Source organism: Thalassophryne amazonica, chromosome 6 (assembly GCF_902500255.1).
Source record: "Thalassophryne amazonica chromosome 6, fThaAma1.1, whole genome shotgun sequence".
Taxonomy (NCBI): domain Eukaryota; kingdom Metazoa; phylum Chordata; class Actinopteri; order Batrachoidiformes; family Batrachoididae; genus Thalassophryne; species Thalassophryne amazonica.
Genome location: NC_047108.1, coordinates 8,044,477 through 8,065,247, shown reverse-complemented (window position 1 = coordinate 8,065,247; position 20,771 = coordinate 8,044,477). Strand labels below are relative to the sequence as shown.

Below are 20,771 nucleotides of genomic sequence, written 5' to 3'. Positions count from 1 at the left end.
TGTTAATTTTAGTGACCTCCGATTGGCGTAACCGGGTGTCATTACTGCCGACGTGAATTACAATCTTACCAAATTTACGCTTAGCCTTAGCCAGCAGTTTCAAATTTCCTTCAATGTCGCCTGCTCTGGCCCCCGGAAGACAATTGACTATGGTTGCTGGTGTCGCTAACTTCACATTTCGCAAAACAGAGTCGCCAATAACCAGAGTTTGATCCTCGGCGGGTGTGTCGTCGAGTGGGGAAAAACGGTTAGAAATGTGAACGGGTTGGCGGTGTACACGGGGCTTCTGTTTAGGGCTACGCTTCCTCCTCACAGTCACCCAGTCAGCCTGCTTTCCCGGCTGCTCGGGATCTGCCAGGGGGTAACTAACGGCGGCTAAGCTACCTTGGTCAAGGTAGCAAATGCACAAGGACCACATGATGCAAGTAACCCAGAGCTGTTTGGTGGAACATTTGTGTGGAAATGTCACTTAATGATGACGGCTATTGGGCCTAGAAGCAAATGTGACACGTACGTTACTGACATGCATCGAGGCAGTGACAGGGGAAAAGCAACTAACCAGAAAAACAAAACCATGGAGGGTAGAGGTGAGCATGAGGTGAAAGCAGTTATGTAAATTGGGCTAAAGTGGGGCAACCACAACCAGTTGAATTTTAAGAACCAGTCTGAAAAGTGAGCCGAATCAAATAGGTGATCAGCGTTCTGCAGCTTAGTCTGCAAAAGTGCAAGCACTTTAGCAAGAAATGTCGAGTATCTGGGTGGCGACAGCAGACGAGGGCACTCTTACACCTGCACCAAGGTGGAAAAACGTGGGATTTTACACCAGATTTAATTTTAATGGTTTGCAACCTTGTTGAAATCAAACAATTGGTTTGAGTTTTTAAATGTCAGGCACTCATCCTGCAGGCAAGGTCCTCCTCTAGATCTGCTGCAGACACCAGACCGGAGTTCTGTTTCAGACAAGAAACAGAACAAATCGGCTGAGGGTTTGAACCTCAAGTTGTGGTGCATGACATTGTTAGACTGCAGAGGTCTGCTGGGATAACAACTGTGTGGACTGGCAAGGATCAGATCCCCTCCAGGACAGATCTAAAGACTCTTCAGGGGCTTAAGATTGGATTAAATCCTGACAACCATTCATGTGAAGTCACTGTTGTAACCATTATGCTGATAAAGTGTAAAGTGTGCTTTTTTGACAGAGTGGAACTCAACACATCAGACTCATGATTTTTTTTTTAAATCTGCTCCTGTGAGACAGAAAAGAACAGCAGAGGATGTACAATGATTTTGTGTCGATTTCCGCCATCAAGTGGCGCATCAATGTGCTGCAACCATTCAGTTCACCTAAAATGACCAAAAATTATAAATAAATACAGAAGTCTATCGGTCAGCCGTCCAATCAAAAACAAACACCTGCTTCTGTCAATAAGGACACATTTTTAACTTGCAACAAAATCTTATTTACACAGTATTGCATGATACATTTCACAGGACCTTTTTGGGTCATGATGGTCATTCAATATGAACAGTCGAACCATAAAACAACACAGAACACACAAATCCAACAGCAGAATGGAAAGTGCACCAGAAGCGTGTGACATCTACACCTTCTACATCTGAACACTTTCTGAATATATTCTGCGATTCACTGATTTTGGAATATGTGCAGGATATGATATTTGATCAATGCTGTCTAAAACTGAAACACTATTCTTGAGTACCACTCAAAACGCTTCCATCACATAGAGTTTGACTTTTGCAGGTCAAAGGTCGGCTGATCAAAGGAAATTTGTGGGAGTAACTACAGTGGGGTAAAAAAGTATTTAGTTAGTCCCTGATTGTGCACGTTCTCCTACTTAGAAAGATGAGAGAGGTCTGTAATTTTCATCATAGGGACACTTCAATTATGAAAGACGAAATGAGAAAAAAAAAAAAATCCAGGAAATCACATTGTAGGATTTTTAAAGAATTTATTTGGAAATTATGGTGGAAAATAAGTATTTGGTCAACCACAAACAAGCAAGATTTCTGGCTCTCACAGACCTGTAACTTCTTTAAGAAGCTCTTCTGTCCTCCACCTGTTACCTGTATTAATGGCATCTGTTTGAACTCGTTATCTGTATAAAAGACACCTGTCCACAACCTCATAGAGTCAGACTTCAAACTCAACCATGGCCAAGACCAAAGAGCTGTCGAAGGACACCAGGAAGAAAATTGTAGATGTGCACCAGGCTGGGAAGAGTGAATCTATAATAGTCAAGCAGGTTGGTGTGAATAAATCAACTGCAGGAGCAATTGTAAGAAAATGGATGACATACAAGACCATTGATAATCTCCCTCAATCTGGGGCTCCACACAAGATCTCATCCCGTGGAGTCAAAATGAACATGAAAACGGTGAACAAAAATCCCAGAACTACACAGCGGGACCTGATGAATGACCTGCAGAAAGCTGGGACCAAAGTAACAAAGGCTACACACTACGCAGAGAGGGACTCAAATCCTGCAGTGCCAGACGTGTCCCACTGCTTAAGCCAGTACATGTCCAGGCCTGTCTGAAGTTTGCCAGAGAGCATATGGATGATCCAGAAGAGGATTGGGAGAATATCATGTGGTCAGATGAAACCAAAATAGAACTTTTTGGTAAAAACTCAACTCGTTGTGTTTGGAGGAAGAAGAAAGCTGAGTTGCATTCCAAGAACACCATATCTACTGTGAAGCATGGGGGTGGAAACATCATGCTTTGAGGCTGTTTTTCTGCAAAGGGGACAGGACGACTGATCTGTGTTAAGGGAAGAATCAATGGAGCCATGTATCGTGAAATTTTAAGACAAAACCTCCTTCCATCAGTGAGAGCATTGAAGATGCAACATGGCTGGGTCTTCCAGCGTGACAATGATCCCAAACACACCGCTCGGGCAATGAAGGAGTGGCTCCGTAAAAAGCATTTCAAGGTCCTGGAGTGGCCGAGCCAGTCTCCAGACCTCAACCCCATAGAAAATTTGTTAAGGGAGTTGAAAGTCCATGTTGCCCAGTGACAGCCCCAAAACATCACTGCTCTAGAGGAGATCTGCATGGAGTAATGGACCAAAATACCAGCTACAGTGTGTGCAAACCTGGTGAAGACTTACAGGAAACATCTGACCTCTGTCATTGCAACAAAGATTATGTTACAAAGTATTGAAATTAACTTTTGTTATTGACCAAATACTTATTTTCCACCATAATTTACAAATAAATTCTTTAAAAATCCTACAATGTGATTTCCTGGATTTTTTTTCTCATTTTGTCTCTCATAGTTGAAGTGTACCTATGATGACAATTACAGACCTCTCTCATCTTTCTAAGTAGGAGAACATGCACAATGACTGACTAAATACTTTTTTACCCCACTGTATAATTAATTCCATGGAATAGCTGCTCTGATCATGTTGGGTCTCAAAGGTTAAGCAGAGAGTCTGTGCTGTTTTGTAACTTTCGCTGGGAGGTCATGTGTTTCTATTGTGTGTATGTACAGTGGCTTGCTAAAGTATTCAGCCCCTTGGTATTTCACACATTTTAATTTGTTTGACATTTCAAATACCAAAAGTAAATCAGGCTTCTCACTTTACAAATTTCTAAAATTATCTTCCTTAGACTGAAACTGAAAGTAAATCTCTACAACTTGATATAAATTAATTAAAAATATAAAAGCCAAGATGATGGGTTGCATAAGTAATCAGCCCTTTGGTATACCTTTAAATAACCAGTTTTCTTCAAACAAGTCAGTGGATGGATACATGAATATTTCCAAGTCACTGATTATGTTTTGGACTTTATTTACATCAGTTATGAAGAAATACAAACAGTTTGGCACTCTGTGGTAAATCTGTTTGGAGTAGACAGTTCTCAAAAACTGAGTGACTGTGCAAGAAGGAGGAGAGTGAGGAAAGCCACCAAGACACCCAGAAGTTATAGGCTTCTCTGGCTGTGACTGGAGAAATTGTGCACAGTGCGTGTTTTTTTTAGTATCCCCAGTATCCTCTAGTTATACAGCTTCATGATGAAGTGGTACAGAGAAGGATTTTATTAAAAAGATCTGAAAGTTCAGCTACAATTTGGCAAAAGGTACATCTGAGTTGCAAACCTAGATTTAATGTTTTGGTGAATTAAAACCCTCCTCTGTACCACTTCATCATGAAGATGGATAACTGGGGATACAAAATGCAAAACATGCACTATGCACAATTTCCCCAGTCACAGCCACAGAAGAGTAAAAACTTATTCTGGGTGTCTTGGTGGCTTTCCTCACTCTCCTCCTTCTTGCACAGTCACTCAGTTTTTGAGAACAGTCTATTCAACAGATTTACCAGAGTGCCAAAGTGTTTGTATTTCTTAATAACTGATGTAAATAAAGTTCAAGACATATTCAGTGACTTGGAATTGTTCATGTATCCATCCCCTGACTTGTATGAAGAAAACTGGCAATTAAACTGAAGTATTATACCAAAGGGGCTGATTAGATTAATAGATAATTGGCAAAGCTTCTGGGGAAAACCTGGTCTTGTTAGGAGAGACGGCATCCATCCCACTTTGGATGGAGCAGCTCTCATTTCTAGAAATCTGGCCAATTTTCTTAAATCCTCCAAACCGTGACTATCCAGGGTTGGGACCAGGAAGCAGAGTTGTAGTCTTACACACCTCTCTGCAGCTTCTCTCTCCTGCCATCCCCTCATTACCCCATCCCCGTAGAGACGGTGCCTGCTCCCAGACCACCAATAACCAGAAAAAATCTATTTAAGCATAAAAATTCAAAAGGAAAAAATAATATAGCACCTTCAATTGCACCACAGACTAAAACAGTTAAATGTGGTCTATTAAACATTAGGTCTCTCTCTTCTAAGTCCCTGTTAGTAAATGATATAATAATTGATCAACATATTGATTTATTCTGCCTTACAGAAACCTGGTTACAGCAGGATGAATATGTTAGTTTAAATGAGTCAACACCCCCGAGTCACACTAACTGTCAGAATGCTCGTAGCACGGGCCGGGGCGGAGGATTAGCAGCAATCTTCCATTCCAGCTCATTAATTCATCAAAAACCCAGACAGAGCTTTAATTCATTTGAAAGCTTGACTCTTAGTCTTGTCCATCCAAATTGGAAGTCCCAAAAACCAGTTTTATTTGTTATTATCTATCGTCCTCCTGGTCGTTACTGTGAGTTTCTCTGTGAATTTTCAGACCTTTTGTCTGACTTAGTGCTTAGCTCAGATAAGATAATTATAGTGGGCGATTTTAACATCCACACAGATACTGAGAATGACAGCCTCAGCACTGCATTTAATCTATTATTAGACTCAATTGGCTTTGCTCAAAATGTAAATGAGTCCACCCACCACTTTAATCATATCTTAGATCTTGTTCTGACTTATGGTATGGAAATTGAAGACTTAACAGTATTCCCTGAAAACTCCCTTCTGTCTGATCATTTCTTAATAACATTTACATTTACTCTGATGGACTACCCAGCAGTGGGGAATAAGTTTCATTACACTAGAAGTCTTTCAGAAAGCGCTGTAACTAGGTTTAAGGATATGATTCCTTCTTTATGTTCTCTAATGCCATATACCAACACAGTGCAGAGTAGCTACCTAAACTCTGTAAGTGAGATAGAGTATCTCGTCAATAGTTTTACATCCTCATTGAAGACAACTTTGGATGCTGTAGCTCCTCTGAAAAAGAGAGCTTTAAATCAGAAGTGCCTGACTCCGTGGTATAACTCACAAACTCGCAGCTTAAAGCAGATAACCCGTAAGTTGGAGAGGAAATGGCATCTCACTAATTTAGATGATCTTCACTTAGCCTGGAAAAAGAGTCTGTTGCTCTATAAAAAAGCCCTCCGTAAAGCTTGGACATCTTACTACTCATCACTAATTGAAGAAAATAAGAACAACCCCAGGTTTCTTTTCAGCACTGTAGCCAGGCTGACAAAGAGTCAGGGCTCTATTGAGCCGAGTATTCCTTTAACTTTAACTAGTAATGACTTCATGACTTTCTTTGCTAATAAAATTTTAACTATTAGAGAAAAAATTACTCATAACCATCCCAAAGACGGATCGTTATCTTTGGCTGCTTTCAGTGATGCCGGTATTTGGTTAGACTCTTTCTCTCCGATTGTTCTGTCTGAGTTATTTTCATTAGTTACTTCATCCAAACCATCAACATGTCTATTAGACCCCATTCCTACCAGGCTGCTCAAGGAAGCCCTACCATTATTTAATGCTTCGATCTTAAATATGATCAATCTATCTTTATTAGTTGGCTATGTACCACAGGCTTTTAAGGTGGCAGTAATTAAACCATTACTTAAAAAGCCATCACTTGACCCAGCTATCTTAGCTAATTATAGGCCAATCTCCAACCTTCCTTTTCTCTCAAAAATTCTTGAAAGGGTAGTTGTAAAACAGCTAACTGATCATCTGCAGAGGAATGGTCTATTTGAAGAGTTTCAGTCAGGTTTTAGAATTCATCATAGTACAGAAACAGCATTAGTGAAGGTTACAAATGATCTTCTTATGGCCTCAGACAGTGGACTCATCTCTGTGCTTGTTCTGTTAGACCTCAGTGCTGCTTTTGATACTGTTGACCATAAAATTTTATTACAGAGATTAGAGCATGCCATAGGTATTAAAGGCACTGCGCTGCAGTGGTTTGAATCATATTTATCTAATAGATTACAGTTTGTTCATGTAAATGGGGAATCTTCTTCACAGACTAAAGTTAATTATGGAGTTCCACAAGGTTCTGTGCTAGGACCAATTTTATTCACTTTATACATGCTTCCCTTAGGCAGTATTATTAGACGGTATTGCTTAAATTTTCATTGTTACGCAGATGATACCCAGCTATATCTATCCATGAAGCCAGAGGACACACACCAATTAGCTAAACTGCAGGATTGTCTTACAGACATAAAGACATGGATGACCTCTAATTTCCTGCTTTTAAACTCAGATAAAACTGAAGTTATTGTACTTGGCCCCACAAATCTTAGAAACATGGTGTCTAACCAGATCCTTACTCTGGATGGCATTACCCTGACCTCTAGTAATACTGTGAGAAATCTTGGAGTCATTTTTGATCAGGATATGTCATTCAAAGCGCATATTAAACAAATATGTAGGACTGCTTTTTTGCATTTACGCAATATCTCTAAAATCAGAAAGGTCTTGTCTCAGAGTGATGCTGAAAAACTAATTCATGCATTTATTTCCTCTAGGCTGGACTATTGTAATTCATTATTATCAGGTTGTCCTAAAAGTTCCCTAAAAAGCCTTCAGTTAATTCAAAATGCTGCAGCTAGAGTACTGACGGGGACTAGAAGGAGAGAGCATATCTCACCCATACTGGCCTCTCTTCATTGGCTTCCTGTTAATTCTAGAATAGAATTTAAAATTCTTCTTCTTACTTATAAGGTTTTGAATAATCAGGTCCCATCTTATCTTAGGGACCTCGTAGTACCATATCACCCCAATAGAGCGCTTCGCTCTCAGACTGCAGGCTTACTTGTAGTTCCTAGGGTTTGTAAGAGTAGAATGGGAAGCAGAGCCTTCAGCTTTCAGGCTCCTCTCCTGTGGAACCAGCTCCCAATTCAGATCAGGGAGACAGACACCCTCTCTACTTTTAAGATTAGGCTTAAAACTTTCCTTTTTGCTAAAGCTTATAGTTAGGGCTGGATCAGGTGACCCTGAACCATCCCTTAGTTATGCTGCTATAGACGTAGACTGCTGGGGGGTTCCCATGATGCACTGTTTCTTTCTCTTTTTGCTCTGTATGCACCACTCTGCATTTAATCATTAGTGATCGATCTCTGCTCCCCTCCACAGCATGTCTTTTTCCCGGTTCTCTCCCTCAGCCCCAACCAGTCCCAGCAGAAGACTGCCCCTCCCTGAGCCTGGTTCTGCTGGAGGTTTCTTCCTGTTAAAAGGGAGTTTTTCCTTCCCACTGTAGCCAAGTGCTTGCTCACAGGGGGTCGTTTTGACCGTTGGGGTTTTACATAATTATTGTATGGCCTTGCCTTACAATATAAAGCGCCTTGGGGCAACTGTTTGTTGTGATTTGGCGCTATATAAAAAAAATTGATTGATTGATTGATTGACACAGACAGAACTAAAAACAAAACTCGACATGTGCATTTGCATGTTGGTGTAAAAACCAGAACAGATGATGATCAGCATTTTAACTTTCAGTACATAAACATAGAAATATCGACAGCAGAAACAGAGTCTGACACAGGCGGCGCAGACACAGCTGTGGATACCAGCGCGGCGGAGGGCAAATCAACGGCACGGACGGGAGTAGGTTTGACAATCTTCATGGGAATGAAGATGTTCGAGGCGCCGTGCTCACTCAGGTACTCTCCTCCTTTCTCCTCATAATCGCGTCTGCTGATCCATCCCTCCACCACGTCTCCAGGCGGATGCTCCAGGGCCCAGTCTCTTGCACCAAACCAGGCATCCAGAGCCGGCCGCGATGCCAGGGACACCTGGGAAGGAAGGAGACACAAATTCAGGGTGGTAGTTTTAATTGCAGGTATCTCTGAATTATCTGTAAAATGAAAATGTAAATGAGTGTTTAAAGTGGAGACTTGCATGACCAGCATTTTTACTGTTTTCCAGAAAACAGATCCTTGACCTTGTACTTTAAATGACACTTTACCTTCTAAAATGTAAATTTGAGTAACTCTGTTCGTGTCAGGGAACTCAAGTTGCTGTTCAAAATTCTTTGAAATATTTTCCCAGCACTCATGCAGACTATCTCACTAAAAGATAAACTATGTCTTTGGTAGTAGGTCTCTGCAGGATCCTGGGGAACAGCTGGAATAACTGTAACAGACAGTTACTTCGGGAGATTCAGCTGCTCTCATAGATACAACATTTTGGCCATGTTGTCCATTTCTTTGGGCAGGATCCAGCACACAGATGTCAGCAGCTGGAAAAGGCCATGGACAAGACCACATGGCTGCTGTTGGGAGGTGAGGATGAACTGGTTGTTTGCCTGGATGGCTACCGACCAGGACACAGAGTCAGAGTGGTTCCATAGTATGGTAGATGAGGCGATGCTCATCACCAGCACACATTCCAAAACCTGAATACAAGTCGAACATGTAGCCTCAAACTAAATCAATATCTATGTCCTTTCAGCTGTTCCCGTTAGGGGTCACCACAGCAGATCAATCTTTTCCATCTCATCATGTCCTCTGTATCTTCCTCTGTCACACCAACCACCTGCATGTCCTCCGTCAACCTCCTCTTTGGCCTCCCTCTTCTCCTCCTGCTTGGTGGCTCCATCCTCAGAATCCTTCTCTCTATATACCCTGGGTTCCTCCTTTGCACATGTCCAAACCATCTCAGTCTTGCATATTTGACTTTGTCTCCAAACTGTCCCACCTGAGCTGTCCCTCTGATATGTTCATTCCTAATCTTGTCCATTCTTGTCACTCCCAAAGAGAATCTCAACATCTTCAGCTCTGTCACCTCCAGCTCTGCCTACTGTCTTGCAAACTTTCCCCTTCACGCTTGCTGATATTCTTTGGTCACAAATCACTCCTGCCACCTTTCTCCACCCACTCCACCCTGCCTGCACTCTATTCTTCACCTCTCTACTACACTCTCCATTACTTTAGACAGTTGACCCCAAATATTTCAACTCATATACTTTCACCACTTCTTCTCCTTGTACCAGCAATGGGAGGGAGCCCAGTGTATTCCACTGGGCTCCCTCCCATTCACACACATGTACTCAGTCTTACTCCTACTGACTTTCATTCCCCTTCTCTCCAGAGCATATCTCCACCTTTTCAGGCTAGACTCAGCCTGCTCTCAACTCTGACTACAGATCACAATGTCATCTGCAAACATCACAGTCCATGGAGGCTCCTGTCTGATCTCATCCGTCAACATGTCCATCACCACTGCAAACAAGAAAGGACTCAAATTTGATCCTTGGTATAATCCCACCTCCACCTTGAATGAGTCTGTCATTAATACTGCGCATCTCACCGCTGCCACACTATCCTTGTACATGTCCTGCACTACCCTCACATACTTCTCTGCCACTCCAGACTTACTCATGCAACACCACAGCTTTTCTCTTGGCAACATGTCATAAGCTTTCTTTAAATCCACAAACACACAATGCAACTCCTTCTGGCTTTCTCTATACTTCCCCATCAGTACTCTCAGAGCAAACATTGCATCTGTAGTACTCTTTCTCACCATGAAACCATATTGCTGCTCACAGATCTTCACCAGTTTTCTAAGCTTAGCTTCTACTACTCTTTCTTTAGGGTTGTAATATAAAATATTGTTTATGATTGATTTATTGAGTTTACTCTCCAACATCAATATAAAAATACAGAGGTGAATTTCTCAATGATACACAGATAACACAATAAAGCCTAAACGCTTATTTCCACTGTAGTCCTTGCAATATTACCACGTGACAAAATAGAGGGGCTTGATTGAACATATAAATTTGTGAATAAGACAATAGGATGTCAACAATTAATGTAAATAACAATAAATGTATAATTACACACACACACACACACAAAACCCCTATTCCAGTGAAGTTGGGACATTGTGTAAAATGCAAATAGAAACAGAATACAATGATTTGCAAATCCTCTTCAACCTATATTCAACTGAATACACCACAAAGACAAGATATTTAATGTTCAAACTGATAAACGTTATTGTTTTTGTGCAAATATTTGTACATTTTGAAATGGATGCTGCAACACATTTCAAAAAAGCTGAGACAGTGGTATGTTTACCACTGTGTTACATCACCTTTCCTTCTAAAAACACTCAATAAGCGTTTGGGAACTGAGGACACTAATTGTTGAAGCTTTGTAGGTGGAATTCTTTCCCATTCTTGCTTGATGTACGACTTCAGTTGTTCAACAGTCCGGGGTCTCCGTTGTATTTTGCGCTTCATAATGTGCCACACATTTTCAATCGGTGACAGGTCTGGACTGCAGGCAGGCCAGTCTAGTACCCGCACTCTTTTACTATGAAGCCACGCTGTTGTAACACATGCAGAATGTGGCTTGGCATTGTCTTGCTGAAATAAAAAGGGACGTCCCTGAAAAAGACATTGCTTGGATGGCAGCATGTGTTGCTCCAAAACCTGGATGTACCTTTCAGCATTGATGGTGTCATCACAGATGTGTAAGTTGTCCATGCCATGGGCACTAACACACCCCCATACCATCACACATGCTGGCTTTTGAACTTTGCGCTGGTAACAATCTGGATGGTCTTTTCCCTCTTTTGTCCGGAGGACATGACGTCCACGATTTCCAAAAACAATTTGAAATTTGGACTCATTAGACCACAGCACACTTTTCCACTTTGCGTCTGTCCATTTCAAAGGAGCTCGGGCCCAGAGAAGGCGGCGGCGTTTCTGGATGTTGTTGATGTATTGCTTTTGCTTTGCATGGTAGAGTTTTAACTTGCACTTGTAGATGTAGTGACAAACTGTGTTAACTGACAATGGTTTTCTGAAGTGTTCCTGAGCCCATGCTGTAAGATCCTTTACACAATGATGTCGGTTTTTAATGCAGTGCCGCCTGAGGGATTGAAGGTCACGGGCATTCAATGTTGGTTTTCGGCCTTGCTGCTTATGTGTAGAAAATTCTCCAGATTCTCTGAATCTTCTGATTATATTATGGACTGTAGATGATGGAATTCCTAAATTCCTTGCAACTGAACATTGTGAAACATTGTTCTTAAACTGTTGGACTATTCTTTCACACAGTTGTTCACAAAGTGGTGATTCTCGCCCCATCTTTGCTTGTGAACGGCTGAACCTTTTGGGGATGCTCTTTTATACCCAATCATGACACTCACCTGTTTCCAATTAACCTGTTCACCTGGGAAATGTTCCAAACAGGTGTTCTTTGAGCATTCATCAACTTTCCCAGTCTTTTGTTGCCCCGTCCCAGCTTTTTTGAAATGTGTTGCAGGCATCCATTTCAAAATGAGCAAATATTTGCACAATAACAAAAAAGTTTATCAGTTTGAACATTAAATATCTTGTCTTTGTGGTGTAGTCAATTGAATATAGGTTGAGAGGATTTGCGATTAACTGTATTGTTTTTATTTACATTTCACACAATGTTCTAACTTCACTGGAATTTGGGTTGTATGTAGCTTACAGTGGGAAACCAATTAAACAACTGCAAATTATAAAGAAGACGATGCTCATACGGCAGACAGTATTTTAGCATTGCCATATTTTATTTTTTCAGCTGAGAACGTGATTGATGCATGCATTGTAAGGATGGAGAAGGTGCATGTCACACACTCGCATCACCAGAATCCTTTATTTGAGTAAATTCAACATCTTCGTCATCTTCTGATTAGCCATGAAAAACAAAAACGGATTTTTACCCTAATCACTTTGTAACGTAAATGTGCATGGCTAATTTAATTATGCCATATCGCAAGTCCTGCGATGTAACAATTGCAGACGTACACATCACAATGGCGATGCTCAAACGATATATGGTGCAGCCCTATGTGGGATGTTTGCGCATTGTTACACTGTACTTTTATTACTGGTGTTTATTCTTTTATGAAGTAAGTAAGTAAGTCCCTTCGGCTGCTCCCTTGTTTTGTACTTGGGGTCGCCACAACAAATTCAAGGTGGATCTGCATGTTGAATTGGCACAAATTTTACACCGGATGCCCTTCCTGACGCAACTCCACATTACATGGAGAAATGTGGTAGGGGTGGGATTCGAACTTTTTTAGTGTTTTGACTCCTGGGAAAGGCTTAAATAAATAGTGATTTTTCAGTATGTAAGTCGCAGGATGTCCCAAACTATTACAAAAAAAAAAAAGGCATACTCCAGAAAATACAGTAACTTAAACTCTGGTGTACCTTGAAATGTGACTGAAAAGGCCGGATAGCCAGCAGCTCTCTCTCTATTCTCTCCTTCATGCCTGGGTACTGCATGTTCCCCCCTGTCAGAAACACATTGCTCACCAGCACCTCCTGCTGCTCGGGAGTGTATCTGCATGTGGGGAAAATAGATATACTGTTTATTTTATTTATTTAAATAGTGTAAAATGTGCTTTAATGTCAAAGAGACAGAATTTATTTATTTGTCATCTTATTACCTGGCCAGAACATACTGTAGTGTTTCAATCAGTCCCATTTGGTCCTCACCAATCAATGAAGGCTGGAACAAGATCTCTGGGCATCGCAGACGCTCTGTTCCCACAAACAGCTGGTGATACTCCGCCATGTTGAACACCGGCTGCAGAAAAGATCAAAATGAACACCTCCAAGACAAAATACTGACACCAAATAATTTGCCTCATGAGGCCAACTGCCACTTTTCTGACGTTCCATCATATATTAACCTTGTGGATAATTAATGAGGCTGTAAACTGCCCGGAAATTTGAACAGTTGTTGTGCCACTACCTGAGCCACATTAGCGGGTTTTTCCGGCAAGGCATCCATTGGGAAGTCAGGATCCATCAGTGTAATGCCATCACCCTCATCCATCGGCTGCTCCAGCTCAGACGCCTGCACACAGCAGCAAAACAGCCTCAGGCTACATGTCAGAGTCCCGTCCCAGCCCAACCTGCAGCTGAATCACAGTGAAGACATGCACACATAATTAATTAACCACAGAAGGCAGTTCTGTGCATCGTAAGGTGATCAGCTACTGTCATCAACCTCTCCAAACTCCAGAAAGGAAAGGAAAAGGCTATTTTAATAGTGTGCATAACTTACCATTGTGACCAAGAAAATTTCAGAGTGTCATTGATTGTGTTGGTTCTCCTGAAAGATCATTAGATACAGATCCTCATGCTTTGCTGTAATACCACTTCATACCACTAGGAATTGAGAGAGGCAGAGGGTGCAGCTCCCATCAGGAAGGTCTCAGCTGGGAAAAAAAAAATGCTTTTTTAAGGGTCCTTTACAGGTAATAGAATGTTTAGGGGAGGTGATGGTCTGGAAAATCACTAAGGGCCCTTGGGCAAGGCCTTTAATCCCCTATTGCTCCCGGTGTGTAGTGAGCGCCTTGTATGGCAGCACCCTGACATCGGGTGAATGTGAGGCATAATTGTAAAGCGCTTTGAGCGTCTGATGCAGATGGAAAAGCGCTATATAAATGCAGTCCATTTACCATTTAGTTTTATATGATCAAAAATACCAAAGATTTTGATAATTTTTCAAGACTGCTTGCTCTACTCTCTCTCGTGTGATGATTTGTTCCCTTTCACATCTTTACCACTGTAAATTAAATATGTGATTTAGAGAGATGGACAGACCGTAAGAGCACTTTGAGAATGTCACAGCTTTTCCCTGACAAACACTAGTGTATTCTGGCATTCATCATTCTGGTTCCATTCCACCGTTTAACGCTTGTATGGACTGGGTGTTGGGTTGGGTTGTGGAGCCCAACAGCTTAGGTTCCTTTGTCAATGAGGAAAGGATTACTGACCTTAACTTTGCTGCCGATACCCTGAGAAGCTAAAAGAGGAGTCAGAGTGTCTGGGCTTACAACTGTCCTGGATCAAGATGAAGGTCCAGGCTTTCCAAGACTTCTTGGACATTGCCATCAGAAGAGCATGTGATGAAAGTGCTGAACTTGTAGAGATACTCGCACATTTCTGCAGTGACCTTCAGGTCTGTGGGTCAGTGGAGCTGTTTTGATATTAGTGGGTAGCTGTCAACTCTGACCCACACAAATGTGCACAGATACAACACATGTAGCTCATTTTAAGAGGTGAATTGTTAAACAGCCTCCAAACACAGGAGGGTTTCTTTGCAGTATAACTCACCTCTGATCTTCCTTCTGCTGTATCACTGTGCAGTAGCTTGTGTCGGTTCTGCTCCACAGTCAGCTGCAGTTTGTTGATGTATGACTGTAGCTCCTCAGCTGAGTCCATGTTCAGCTCCACCAAACTCTTATGAAACTGATCCAACAGGCCGTCCTCCCTCAGCTCCTGCAAACAGCAAACCCCACGATCAAGAAGCAGTGCACGGCCAGGCTTTGGTCCAGTTTCAACACTTTACTATCCTTACATTTTTCATTAGAATGTAGTAGATATCAATATGCGCTACCAAACACTTATGTTTGACCATTAAAGGGTTAATCTGTTCTATGCTGAGTACAAACTGCTTTCCAATGCAGCTAACGTGGTCTAAATGGACTTTTAAATCAGATCCTGTGTGTTTAACTGTTTATAAACAGCTGTGCACCAACAGCAAACTGGTTTAAATTGACTTAACATCACTCAATTTGATGTACAAGAGTTTTGGGTCATTTTCAAAATTTTTTCAATATATAATTTACTGTTTAATCAAAGCAAGGAATTTCAATGGCTCTCTTTGGGATGAGAAATATCTTATTTAAATAAAGCGACCAGTTAATCTAATTTTAAAAGTCATCAATAGAATAACTGGTAATGAAACTGGTAATTTTCACGTGCAGGTTCCTTGCCTGCACTGCCATCAGTCTGTCGAGTCTCTCCTGGTCCTGCTGCAGTTTCTGCACCCGGCGTCGTGCATTGATCTCCTGCAGCCGTCGAAGCTGCTGAGCTTGTCTCTCCTGCCTCTCCTCCACACTTGCACCAAAACCAGACACTTTTCCCGAAAAAGGAAGCTGCAGCCGATGAACCTCCCGCTCATAAAACTCAGGGCTGCGCCATTTTTCCAACTCTGCAGGAAACAAATCAAATCAAATCAATTTTATTTATATAGCGCCAAATCACAACAAACAATTGCCCCAAGGCACTTTATATTGTAAGGCAAAGCCATACAATAATTACGGAAAAACCCCAACGGTCAAAACGACCCCCTGTGAGCAAGCACTTGGCGACAGTGGGAAGGAAAAACTCCCTTTTAACAGGAAGAAACCTCCAGCAGAACCAGGCTCAGGGAGGGGCAGTCTTCTGCTGGGACTGGTTGGGGCTGAGGGAGAGAACCAGGAAAAAGACATGCTGTGGAGGGGAGCAGAGATCAATCACTAATGATTAAATGCAGAGTGGTGCATACAGAGCAAAAAGAGAAAGAAACACTCAGTGCATCATGGGAACCCCCCAGCAGTCTAAGTCTATAGCAGCATAACTAAGGGATGGTTCAGGCTCACCTGATCCAGCCCTAACTATAAGCTTTAGCAAAAAGGAAAGTTTTAAGCCTAATCTTAAAAGTAGAGAGGGTGTCTGTCTCCCTGATCTGAATTGGGAGCTGGTTCCACAGGAGAGGAGCCTGAAAGCTGAAGGCTCTGCCTCCCATTCTACTCTTACAAACCCTAGGAACTACAAGTAAGCCTGCAGTCTGAGAGCGAAGCTCAGAAAACAAGAATTATTATCCGTTTGTTTTTAACGATAGACAGCGAGAGACATTAAGGATATGTCTGTCTTTTTTTACCGTTACTTTAAAAACGTTCGCTCTCTCTCTCTTGCTGTTTTCATGCTGCGCAAATGTCGAACTTTTTGGAAACACGAAGCCTTTCAACTGTAAAACAAATACAACCCCTGGCAAAAATTATGGAATCACCGGCCTCGGAGGATGTTCATTCAGTTGTTTAATTTTGTAGAAAAAAAGCAGATCACAGACATGACACAAAACTAAAGTCATTTCAAATGGCAACTTTCTGGCTTTAAGAAACACTATAAGAAATCAAGAAAAAAAGATTGTGGCAGTCAGTAACGGTTACTTTTTTAGACCAAGCAGAGGAAAAAAATATGGAATCACTCAATTCTGAGGAAAAAATTATGGAATCACCCTGTAAATTTTCATCCCCAAAACTAACACCTGCATCATATCAGATCTCCTCGTTAGTCTGCATCTAAAAAGGAGTGAACACACCTTGGAGAGCTGTTGCACCAAGTGGACTGACATGAATCATGGCTCCAACACGAGAGATGTCAATTGAAACAAAGGAGAGGATTATCAAACTCTTAAAAGAGGGTAAATCATCACGCAATGTTGCAAAAGATGTTGGTTGTTCACAGTCAGCTGTGTCTAAACTCTGGACCAAATACAAACAACATGGGAAGGTTGTTAAAGGCAAACATACTGGTAGACCAAAGAAGACATCAAAGCGTCAAGACAGAAAACTTAAAGCAATATGTCTCAAAAATCGAAAAATGTACAACAAAACAAATGAGGAACGAATGGGAGGAAACTGGAGTCAACGTCTGTGACTGAACTGTAAGAAACCGCCTAAAGGAAATGGGATTTACATACAGAAAAGCTAAACAAAAGCCATCATTAACACCTAAACAGAAAAAAACAAGGTTACAATGGGCTAAGGAAAAGCAATTGTGGACTGTGGATGACTGGATGAAAGTCATACTCAGTGATGAATCTCGAATCTGCATTGGGCAAGGTGATGATGCTGGAACTTTTGTTTGGTGCCGTTCCAATTAGATTTATAAAGATGACTGCCTGAAGAGAACATGTAAATTTCCACAGTCATTGATGATATGGGGCTGCATGTCATGTAAAGGCACTGGGGAGAAGGCTGTCATTACATCATCAATAAATGCACAAGTTTATGTTGATATTTTGGACAATTGAAAGGATGTTTGGGGATGATGAAATCATTTTTCAAGATGATAATGCATCTTGCCATAGAGCAAAAACTGCAAAAACATTCCTTGCAAAAAGACACATAGGGTCAATGTCATGGCATAGGGTCAGTGTCAACGAGTAGATCTGATTTGATGCAGGTGTTAATTTGGGGGATGAAAATTTACAGGGTGATTCCATAATTTTTTCCTCAGAATTGAGTGATTCCATATTTTTTTCCTCTGCTTGGTCTAAAAAAGTAACCGTTACTGACTGCCACAATCTTTTTTTCTTGATTTCTTATAGTGTTTCTTAAAGCCAGAAAGTTGCCATTTGAAATGACTTTAGTTTTGTGTCATGTCTGTGATCTGCTTTTTTTCTACAAAATTAAACAACTGAATGAACATCCTCTGAGGCCGGTGATTCCATAATTTTTGCCAGGGGTTGTAGTGCAGGTATTTTATTGGATAAGGAGCCAATATGCATGTAGACCTGGGTTCCAAACCTGCTTATGCTATGTGTGTGTGTGTGTGTGTGTGTGTGTGTGTGTGTGTGTGTGTGTGTGTGTGTGTGTGTGTGTGTGTGTGTGTGTGTGTGTGTGTGTGTCTCCTTGGATAAGACAATCTGCATTGTTGGCCCACCCAGCTGTAAATGGGTACCAGCCTACCCTGGGGAAGAATTCTGCATCGAACTGGCAAGACTCACAGACTCTCATCTGCTTCGTGCTATAGAATCTGGAGCAGGGGTGGGCAACTTGTTCCAGAAATTAATATCACCTTGAGCAGGTGGAATCAGTTACTCAGTGAAATCACCTGGTGGAGTCAGTGGCTGCAAAGAAAACCTGCACCCTCTTGGCCCTTTCTGGAACAAGTTGCCCACCCCTGATCTGGAGCTAAGCATCTGTGTCGCAGACCGAATGGTCCCCCTAAAAATCGGTCCCCCTTATTATCAATCAATCAACTTTTTTCTTGTATAGCGCCAAATCACAACAAACAGTTGCCCCAAGGCGCTCCACATTGCAAGGCAAGGCCATACAATAATTATGAAACACAGTCTACGTCTAAAGCAACATAACCAAGGGATGGTCCAGGGTCACCCGATCCAGCCCTAACTATAAGCCTTAGCGAAAAGGAAAGTTTTAAGCCTAATCTTAAAAGTAGAGAGGGTATCTGTCTCCCTGATCTGAATTGGGAGCTGGTTCCACAGGAGAGGAGCCTGAAAGCTGAAGGCTCTGCCTCCCATTCTACTCTTACAAACCCTAGGAACTACAAGTAAGCCCGCAGTCTGAGAGCGAAGCGCTCTAATGGGGTAATATGGTACTATGAGGTCCCTAAGATAAGATGGGACCTGATTATTCAAAACCTTATAAGTAAGAAGAAGAATTTTAAATTCTATTCTAGCATTAACAGGAAGCCAATGAAGGGAGGCCAACACGGGTGAGATATGCTCTCTCCTGCTAGTCCCCGTCAGTACTCTAGCTGCAGCATTCTGAACCAACTGAAGGCTTTTTAGGGAACTTTTAGGACAACCTGATAATAATGAATTACAATAGTCCAGCCTAGAGGAAACAAATGCATGAATTAGTTTTTCAGCATCACTCTGAGACAAGACCTTTCTGATTTTAGAGATATTGCGTAAATGCAAAAAGGCAGTCCTACATATTTGTTTAATATGCGCTTTGAATGACATATCCTGATCAAAAATAACTCCAAGATTTCTCACAGTATTACTAGAGATCAGGGAAATGCCATCCAGAGTAACGATCTGGTTAGACACCATGCTTCTAAGATTTGTGGGGCCAAGTACAATAACTTCAGTTTTATCTGAGTTTAAAAGCAGGAAATTAGAGGTCATCCATGTCTTTATGTCTGTAAGACAATCCTGCAGTTTAGCTAATTGGTGCGTATCCTCTGGCTTCATGGATAGATAAAGCTGGGTATCATCTGCGTAACAATGAAAATTTAAGCAATACCGTCTAATAATACTGCCCAAGGGAAGCATGTATAAAGTGAATAAAATTGGTCCTAGCACAGAACCTTGTGGAACTCCATAATTAACTTTAGTCTGTGAAGAAGATTCCCCATTTACATGAACAAACTGTAATCTATTAGACAAATATGATTCAAACCACCGCAGCGCAATGCCTTTAATACCTATGACATGCTCTAATCTCTGTAATAAAATTTTATGGTCAACAGTATCAAAAGCAGCACTGAGGTCCAACAGAACAAGCACAGAGATAAGTCCACTGTCCGAAGCCATAAGAAGATCATTTGTAACCTTCACTAATGCTGTTTCTGTACTATGATGAATTCTAAAACCTGACTGAAACTCTTCAAATAGACCATTCCTCTGCAGGTGATCAGTTAGCTGTTTTACAACTACCCTCTCAAGAATCTTTGAGAGAAAAGGAAGGTTGGAGATTGGCCTATAATTAGCTAAGATAGCTGGGTCAAGTGATGGCTTTTTAAGTAATGGTTTAATTACTGCCACCTTAAAGGCCTGTGGTACATAACCAACTAACAAAGATAGATTGATCATATTTAAGATTGAAGCATTAAATAATGGTAGGACTTCCTTGAGCAGCCTGGCAGGAATGGGGTCTAATAAGCATGTTGATGGTTTGGATGAAGTAACTAATGAAAATAACTCAGACAGAACAATCGGAGAGAAAGAGTCTAACCAAATACCGGCATCACTGAAAGCAGCCAAAGATAACGATACATCTTTGGGATGGTTATGAGTAATTTTTTCTCTAATAGTTAAAATTTTATTAGCAAAGAAAGTCATGAAGTCATTACTAGTTAAAGTTAATGGAATACTCGGCTCAATAGAGCTCTGACTCTTTGTCAGCCTGGCTACAGTGCTGAAAAGAAACCTGGGGTTGTTCTTATTTTCTTCAATTAGTGATGAGTAGAAAGATGTCCTAGCTTCACGAAGGGCTTTCTTATAGAGCAACAAACTCTTTTTCCAGGCTAAGTGAAGATCTTCTAAATTAGTGAGACGCCATTTCCTCTCCAACTTACGGGTTATCTGCTTTAAGCTACGAGTTTGTGAGTTATACCACAGAGTCAGACACTTCTGATTTAAAGCTCTCTTTTTCAGAGGAGCTACAGCATCCAAAGTTGTCTTCAATGAGGATGTAAAACTATTGACAAGATACTCTATCTCCCTTACAGAGTTTA

At 41.3% G+C, this 20,771-nt stretch overlaps 1 protein-coding gene and 1 long non-coding RNA gene across 3 annotated transcripts in view; both read right to left on the bottom strand.

The window, feature by feature from the left end:
• Window positions 1-2,748: 2,748 nt before the first annotated feature.
• LOC117511820 lies at window positions 2,749-3,236 on the bottom strand. The gene is made up of 2 exons (XR_004561090.1): window positions 3,191-3,236; window positions 2,749-2,839 (listed from the first exon to the last, which is right to left on the bottom strand). It is a non-coding gene; the product is annotated as an uncharacterized LOC117511820 (long non-coding RNA).
• A 4,869-nt stretch (window positions 3,237-8,105) lies between these two features.
• actr5 (actin related protein 5) overlaps window positions 8,106-20,771 on the bottom strand; it is a 30,963-nt gene continuing 18,297 nt past the window's right edge. The window contains exons 4-9 of one of the 2 annotated variants that reach the window (XM_034171730.1): window positions 15,512-15,729; window positions 14,850-15,014; window positions 13,480-13,584; window positions 13,172-13,311; window positions 12,933-13,065; window positions 8,106-8,526 (exon numbers count right to left, since the gene is read on the bottom strand). In XM_034171730.1, coding sequence (XP_034027621.1) covers window positions 8,227-8,526; window positions 12,933-13,065; window positions 13,172-13,311; window positions 13,480-13,584; window positions 14,850-15,014; window positions 15,512-15,729 — 1,061 coding nt within the window. In that variant the 3' untranslated portion in view covers window positions 8,106-8,226. Of the gene's footprint in view, window positions 8,527-12,932; window positions 13,066-13,171; window positions 13,312-13,479; window positions 13,586-14,849; window positions 15,015-15,511; window positions 15,730-20,771 lie in introns of both variants that reach the window. The other variant, XM_034171731.1, reaches the window with a different exon arrangement.